Here is an 8,424-nt window from a genome sequence, read left to right as displayed (position 1 = left end):
TTTTAATGTTGTATAAAACAATCTTGTCAACATGTTTATTGAAGTTTTCAGACTTTATAAAATATTTTTAGCAACTGATATATATGTATTTTATAAATTTAGATAGTAAATTCTCCGAATCCTATTAATGTACATCATTTTCATTTACATATTCGATCCATCATTTTATCTTCTCACTTTTAGTTTATACGTTAAATACATAAAACTTATTCGGTATAAGCATGTATTCTTATGATAAAAATGAATCAAAAGTGGCACAGACGATCAAATAATTTTTAGTGATGCGTCTGACTCATGTGTTCCCGCTCTCATCATAGTTGCAAACTCTTCATAATTGATTCTTCCGTCCTATACAATAGCATAAACAAGAGAATCCTTATTCCATACCAGATGGTGTGGATAAAAAAATTGTTAATTAGGATTTAGATGAAGGAAAATTTACCTTATCAATATCAACATCATCAATGACCTCGTCTATACTAGCATCGTCACCCATTCCATATTCAGTCATGGCTTGTTTCAGTTCATCTCTTGTGATAAACCTTATATAAAATCTAAATTAATTATGATCACAATGAGTTGAAGTTCTGGAAATTTAAATCATGAAGACCTCACTATTTAGCTTCACAAGGTATGATTGATTCATCGTGGCGCCAACTGTGAATTAAAGGAAAAATACTAACCCACTGCCATCCTTGTCAAAGTATTGGAAAGCCTTGAACAAGTTTTCTTCCTTCTCAAGTCTATGCCTGTGCATGGTGGCAGTAATGAATTCAAGATAATCAATAGTCCCATTGTTGTCAACATCAGTCTGACAGAAGAAACTAACTGGAGTCAAGAAAAAATCCAAGAGCTTACAGGAAGAAATTAGGGAACATTAAAAAGAGCATACTCCAGAATGTGTAAATAAGACTGTTGATGCCATTGCAAGACATATAACCAGTGAGTTTATTCGACATATAACCAGTGAGTTTATTCAACATAAACAAGGTAGTAGAATTGTTCTTACAGCCTCCATCAGTTGCTTTATCTCTTCTTCAGAAAGCTTAGATCCTAGCTTGTGCAATCCAACTTTAAGTTCATCGAGGGTAATTGTGCCACTTCTGTCAGTGTCCATGTTGTTGAACATCTGTTGCAAGCCCTTGATCTCTTCTGTTGAAAGGTTTTCCGCTATCACCTTCCAGACAAAGAACTTTTAGATTTGGAAGTAAAAGAACAGACAAAAGAAAAAAGATCACTCTTCTCACAGAAATACAAGTTCACTAAAAGAAACCTACACAGTCACAGTTATACCGCACTCAGACCAGATGGTCGTCAAATAACTAAGTGCCACGTACTTCGTAAAATATGGTTATACTCAACTTCTTACTCAGTCCAATGCAGCCTGACCTTTGATTTTTAGCACAAAATTTCTGGTTCAACTTCCTATGTCCATGTTTAAGATAAATAGATCTAAAAATTATCAGTTTTTCCCTAAGACTAGGAAGGATTATACCAGTAAAAACATTCTATGTTGCACATGGTATCCGCAAGAAGCTGCTAATTTTTTAAGTGTTTAAAGTCAGTCTTCTTATATTCAGGATTTTAGAGAGAAGATCAATTAAATTTGATTACCATTCCCAATAACCTCTCTCTTGCCATTAAGTGACATTTAATAACCATTCTAGAAACTAGGACTCCATTTGGTATATAGAAATACTTCAAAAAAATTTATTTTCTATTTTCATGTAGGTTTAGACAGATATGTGTGGTAGTTGAAAAGTAAAACAATATTTAGCAAATGACAGTAAAATATGCTGAGTTTGAAAGTACTAAAAATCTGTCTTTAGTGTTCTTTAGAAATTTACTTCTCATTCATACTTTACTACAATGTGGATAATCATGTAACAGATAGAGCCTAGTATCATTCCCATTTGATATTTGATTTGCAGAAGAACACAGCTATTATGCTGATTAAAGTAACTACCTTTGGATATGTAATATTTCAAGAAGAGAAGTATCATGATTACTGAAATCCAGCATTATTTCAACAAGGTGAAATCATACCTTTAGTGCAAGTTTCTTCATCTTGTTCATTGCCCTGAACTGCTTCATCCTACTAAGAACAGCACTATCTATGGGTTTGTCAGACGCTTCTCCATCCAGCTTCAACCATGGATGCTCTAGTTCAAATAAACAAAAGAAGATCCATAAGGTTATTGGTCAGAAGTACGAAGGATAATTCTTAAATACGGTTATGGAGAAAAAAGTTTTACTTCTATATTCTGACATCAGAACACATCTCAATATCATTGCTTATATACCCACAATATCAGGTTAATGTTACAGTTTCATTTTATACTTAGCAGGTAATCTTCCTAAATCAATCATTAAGAAAAAGGTTACCAGGTTTCCAGGAATTCTGAGTACCAAGGACTAGGCAATATTAAAATGATTTTGAGGATTTATTAACATGTACTTACCAAGGGCTTCAGCGGCAGTAATTCTTTTCTTAGGGTCCTTTGTTAACATCTTCTTGACCAGATCCTTCGCAGAAGGCGATATAGAAGGCCAAGGCGAGCTTTGTAAGTCAAGATCAGTATCTAAGATAGCTTTAAAAATTTCCTTCTCAGTTTCTGTAATAGAAGTCGTTGAATTGCATATCAGAGCCTTATAAATAGCTTTTAGTAAACAATTCTCCAGCAGCAAGATATCAATCTTAAATAGGTGAACCATTAGCTTATGGCCAACCAAGTGAAGTAACAGGATGATAAAACAAATTTTGGTGCTTTGATTTCGACATGATACACAAGATCTATTCTGCCGATAAAGATGCTGCAGCTAGGCCTGAAAATGGGATATATATATGTACATACGAGTATGCCTATTTACTGCTGTTATAGTGGGTATGCTGTTGTGAAGATCTATGTCAATGGAAAATATCAGATTTCAGTTATTTACCATGTCATTCAAACTGAAAGTGACATAAAGATTTTGAATTTACCAGCCCAAAATGGAGGCACACCGCATAGAAGAATATATAAAATGATTCCAGCACTCCATACATCTACCTCCTTCCCGTAGTTTTGCTCCAACAACTCCGGAGCAATGTAGTATGCACTTCCAACTAAATCCCTATACTTCTTACCTGAAGAACAGTACAAAGCTTCTGCTCAGCAGAATGGCATAATATTGTCATGATTACACCTGGGTCACAGACTCACATGTGACAGACCAAAAGAGTTCTGTCTCTTTTTCTTTTTAGAAGTAATACATGAGGTTATGAAGAAAATTTTTTACATGAAATTTGATATAACAAACCATGACCTCAAGAACTGATTCAAAGTATATTCATTTAGTTCTTTCTTTAATGAATTTGAGATTTTCTTTTGGCAGAAACTTCAAATTTTCAACCTGTCAATGGCTCAATTCTGACCATAATCTGAAGCCTGTGGCAGCCAAAATCATGGCAACATAATGAAAAATATGTAATGGTGCTACTGTACTTATCAGTCCTTTCCAACATTTCTCCCTAATTAGTTAAGCTATACAGAGAGCATGATAAGTTATCGGCACTGTTTGGTAACATTCAAAATATATTTCGAAGGCGCTTGAGATATGAAAAAGGTATATAATGATCAAATGTATTATCAAAAATGTGCAACAAATACTGTGTGCGGTATTTGCCGTATGCTTAATATTGCAGTGCATAATTATAATGTCGCCAGCTTTATCAGAATCTTTGTGGCACCACGTTTGCTGGAATCAGATGATGCTTTCATGGGCCAGTGTGATATTTGTTCATTATCTCTGATAGTGGTAAGAATCTTGAATAACGAACAAACCATTTGCACAAAACAAAAGAAAAAGAGGCATATATATTGTCTGTAGTGTAAAATGGCTGACTTGGTGAAAGGTCCTTCTCTTCATTGACTTGATCATATTGACCCATAATGCAACCCGGAAATTTTATGGTGCAAAAAGTTCCTTTCATACTCTGATTGATAGACAAAGTTCAAGAGCATTTTCTTTACACAAATGCAAAAGCAGAATTACCAAACAGGAAAGGAGTGTGAGAAATCAATTAATTTTGTGTATGCACCATGCAAACTAAGCTGAAATCCTATTTAATACTTGATCCTGGTGTTGCCTACTTCAAACAGAGTCACCATTCAAGGTGTGAAAGCATATCAGAAAATTTAACAATGAATGTAAGCATATCAGATCAAAATTGTACATATTGGCCTAATCATTCTCAACGAATGGAAGCTGATGAGTGAAGGTGAAATTAAACCTCATGCAGCATATAAAATCAAAGAAAATGGAAAGAAGAAAAGGGAAAGTTTGAGTAGAAGCAAATTACAAGCTGACCTTCCTCAATGAAAACAGAGAGTCCGAAGTCAGTGGCTTTAAGAGGAGCATCGTCATCTTTACTCACCAACAAGAAATTCTCAGGCTTCAAGTCCCTATGCATGACACCCATGAAATGACACACATGAATCACATTAACAATCTGCCTACCGATGGAGGCTGCTTCTTTCTCAGAGTAATTCCCCCTGGCAATAATCCGATCAAAAAGTTCACCGCCGGAGCACAACTCCATCACCACATGCACATTATTTTTATCCTCATAAGCCCCCCTGAACTCCACAATATTAGGCTGTCCAGTCAGGTGCTGGAGTATGGCAATCTCTCTCCTAACATCCTCAATATCCTTCTCGTTTATAAGCTTCCGCTTTGAGATAGACTTGCAGGCGTATTCTAACCCAGTTCTCTTATCAAAACAAATACGAATTATTCCAAACTGACCCCTACCCAGTTCTTTACCGATATCGTAAACTGAGAGGACATCAACACAAGGCCTGCAAAGAATGGGACCAAACTCTGAATTGGAAGGAAGTCTAGCCAAAGACTTGGAGGGAGGAGCTGATTTGGGTGCTGAAGGAGGTTTGACAGGAGGATCATAGCGGGCTTGTTGGGTTCTTTTGGTGGGAGCTTTGTATCCAGGTGAATCCGAGGAAGAGATTGGGATTTCTTGACTACTAGATTTTGAGAAGCAAAGTCCCATTTTGTGGATTTCCTTTTTTTCTGAGGTGGTAATGAGAATTTCAGAGATGTTGCAGAAGCATATTTGAAAATGAGAGGAGAGTCTTGTTGAGTACTTGGTTTGGTAAACGGAACTATTCTTGGTGCTTTGCTTTTGCCCAATACACTCTCCCGGGTATAATTCTTCTCTTTTTTATACCCATACGCTTTGCTTTGGCGATCGGTTTCGTATTCCATCGCCTCTTTTAGGTAGTGAAGTTACACGTTTCATGCGACCGTTTTCTATGATTTTGTAGCCTACTAATTGTCCCAAGTCCCGAGCAGCGACATAAAGTATATCAGTACAGAGTGAGGACAAGTGTTTTTATTATTATATAGTTGAAAATGGGTTCCCCTCAAATACCCCAGTCTCCTACCGAAAAGAAAAGTTGACGGGTTGACGGGTTCCCCTCAAATACGGCTTGGCAAAGCAGCAGTGTCAAAACTGTTAAGAAAATCACAAGTGGGTTTAAACTGAAGAGCCCATTTAGGAGCCATTAATGGACCTGTAAGCCCATCCAGAAGATCTTCTGGACCCAACCAGCAGCAGCCGCAGCCATTGGCCGGGTTGCGTGTCAACTACCTACCGCTGAATTATTCATTTGTCAACCCATTTGATCGTACTCGACTGCTGGAACAACTTCTGTTTTTGTTTTCTTTCTCATTAATTACACACGAACCATTTCTTTTCTTTTTTTGACCTATGACTAAAAGGTAGGTAACTCTAAATTATTAAAAAAAAATCTAAAGAATTTAAATGGTAATAAAAAATTAAATCATAAAAAAATAGAATTGCAATTTATTTAATTATTAATTACATTATTTTTCAACACGGTAATGTAACGACGTCGTTTACACGTCAAAGTCAAAGATGTGGAAACGGGTAATAAATTAGTTTGAAATTTGAGAGGGGAGAGTTATTAGTTTTCTGTTAATTAAACCTTAAAACACTAAATTATCACGTCAGAATCCAACAGGAAGACCGCTAATTTTTTTTTTTTTTTTTCCTGGACCACTTTGAAATTCCTGCAAAAGTTGGGGGACTAAAATGTAATTTCCTATTCTTGGTTACTTATGGTGTGGCCTGAAACTGAAATCAAAAGTGATTAATGGGAAATGAGAAGGGTATTTTCGTCTTTCCAGTGTAAAATAATAAGCGGAAGTCATCGACATTATTAGTGACGTCTGGGATTTGTGCTTCTTCTCTGCACTTTCTTTACGTCCAGCCATGTCACTTCCTTTTCTTTCTCTACGCAGGTTGGTCCTAATTTATATAATGTCCTTTCTTGTTCATTATTATTCAAAGGAATCTCTTGTTTCTTTTGAAATCTTTGATTTTCGCATTACAAACTTTTTGTAAAAAGAAAAGCCTGATACAACCGAAAGGAGAAACTGAAATTGAACAATGGAGACTTCTTCTCCCTCCTCCTCCCTGTTTGCTTTATGGGTATCTCCTGAAAGGATAAGAGAGTCTTTCAGCTCAATTGTTTCTGCACTTATCTCCAAGCTGTTCGGCGCAATCTTCATTTTGTTATTTGCAGAAGGTTAGTCTAATTTTTCTCTATATATTTCTCTGGATTTTATTCCTCATACACGTGTATATATATATATGTATGAAAGACTTCTGGTGTCTACCGTAAATAATCAATTCGATATTGGTGGTGTAGTTGGAGCAACCATAGGAGCCATGGCTGGAGCTCTGTTGGGGCTGAAAACAGAGAGCGGTTTTCTCCGTGGAGTCAAAATAGGAGCCGTAAAGGGATCCATTTTGTCCGTAAAGATTTTCAAATTTTCGGTGGCTCTTTGTCAGAATGATTATTACAGTAAAGAATTTGGTTGCCTCCTTCCTGTGGTGCGTCACTACCTTGTTCTCTTTTATTCTTGTCACAAATGAACTTATTACATCTGGATTTTAGACAAATGATGTCTTCTCCATTTTCTTTCGTCCCAAAGGTTGACGCTATTGAAACGCTTTCATACTCAACTGCACTGTTCATTGAGGACGTTCTAGTAAATGTGATGCGTTGTAAGGTGATTAATTCTCCAGATTATTCAATTCATCGCCTCTCTATATACTGTATAATTTGCTCATATACGAATGTTGTTGGACAGGACGATCACGCAGACGATATTCCAAAGATGAGAATTACAGACGATAATCTGTTAATGGATACTAGTTCAGACGACAGAATCTCCTGTTCCATTTGCCTTCAGGTTGTGCAATATACATATATATATATATATATTAATGAATAATAGTTCAGAGGGATCATAATTAATGAGTAATTACCTCGACGTTCGGTTAAATTGTTTCAGGAATTCCAGACAGGAGACTTGATTCACTGTTTGCCGCATTGCAAACACATTTATCATCAACCTTGCATCAACAAATGGCTGACTGCCCACAATTCCTGCCCTTTGTGTAGAAGAAACGTGTGACGCCGAAGCTCTCAACACATTTATCAGATTATGAGAAGAACTACCAGCTAACAATATTTAGAAGAAATTCTGTAAAGCAATTAGTGACGAGAAACTTTCATTCATCGCCTGCATCGCCGAATTCGGCTGTGCTCAATTTACTTACTTACGTGCCCGAGCAAGCAGGCTTACCCCAAAAAAGGGGGCAAAACTGCGTGCAGGGGCGGTCAATTGACGATTCAAAAGCCGCCTCAAAGAATTTTCGTCATTATTATGGTACCCTTAATAATGCGATGACAAGGACTTCTTCGACTCTGCAGGAAACTTCAATTCCGCCATCGTCGATTTTAATCCTCTCCTAATGGAATTTTAACTGGAAAGGGTTAAAATCCTACCTCCCAAATATGAAAAAAAAAAAAGAAACCAGAAAATATTCAAATCAAACACGCTAACAATCTCCTTCGGCTTACTATTAAATGTACAATTCAGGAACAACCCATATAACCCACATATTATATCACCAGACACATCTTGCATATAACCCACATATTGCACTTCCTCTTTTTAAGTCGATGTAAATACCAATCTTCGACAGCGGCCACCGCCCACAATGTGTCAATTGTGGTCAGCTTAGCAACCAGAGAAAATGGATATGAAAAAATCAATTCCAGATTGCTGAATATAACCCTTACCCTTTATTACTAATCTAACTTTATATCTTTCCATTGAACCGTCGGATAAATATGTAATAATTTCTAAAACTTGTAAGATGTGTATAATACAGGATAAATATGTAGCTTATACTTAAACTAATATTTTAGTTTACAAATACGTGATGTTCTAGAGTAAGTTGGAAGATCCCGTAGAGAGGAAACCTATATATATATACACACACACACACACACGTACATGTATTGATGAACTGGGCGAAGGAATTATAAA

The 8,424-nt window shown here is 36.3% G+C and overlaps 2 protein-coding genes across 3 annotated transcripts; one reads left to right on the top strand and one right to left on the bottom strand.

The window, feature by feature from the left end:
- Positions 1 to 88: 88 nt before the first annotated feature.
- Positions 89 to 5,365, bottom strand: CPK29 (calcium-dependent protein kinase 29). 2 transcript variants are annotated; one of them, XM_088208799.1, is made up of 8 exons: positions 4,351 to 5,365; positions 2,984 to 3,127; positions 2,463 to 2,615; positions 2,047 to 2,162; positions 1,010 to 1,177; positions 684 to 811; positions 443 to 554; positions 89 to 348 (listed from the first exon to the last, which is right to left on the bottom strand). In XM_088208799.1, exons 1-8 carry the CDS (start codon positions 5,045 to 5,047, stop codon positions 265 to 267), a joined length of 1,602 nt encoding a protein of 533 aa, XP_088064925.1. In that variant the 5' UTR covers positions 5,048 to 5,365; the 3' UTR covers positions 89 to 264. The 2 variants fall into 2 exon arrangements, with proteins under 2 accessions (XP_088064925.1, XP_021902496.2); XM_022046804.2 differs by having other exon boundaries at positions 443 to 542; positions 4,351 to 5,361.
- A 920-nt stretch (positions 5,366 to 6,285) lies between these two features.
- LOC110818274 (NEP1-interacting protein-like 1) lies at positions 6,286 to 8,192 on the top strand. Its single transcript, XM_022047087.2, has 5 exons — positions 6,286 to 6,608; positions 6,732 to 6,916; positions 7,018 to 7,095; positions 7,177 to 7,278; positions 7,381 to 8,192. Exons 1-5 carry the CDS (start codon positions 6,470 to 6,472, stop codon positions 7,501 to 7,503), a joined length of 627 nt encoding a protein of 208 aa, XP_021902779.1. The 5' UTR covers positions 6,286 to 6,469; the 3' UTR covers positions 7,504 to 8,192.
- Positions 8,193 to 8,424: the final 232 nt, after the last annotated feature.

This window comes from Carica papaya, chromosome 1, assembly GCF_054855325.1.
Source record: "Carica papaya isolate Zhongbai chromosome 1, ASM5485532v1, whole genome shotgun sequence".
NCBI lineage: Eukaryota > Viridiplantae > Streptophyta > Magnoliopsida > Brassicales > Caricaceae > Carica > Carica papaya.
Note: the sequence above shows the minus strand (reverse complement) of the source record. Positions and strands in the feature narration are given on the sequence as shown.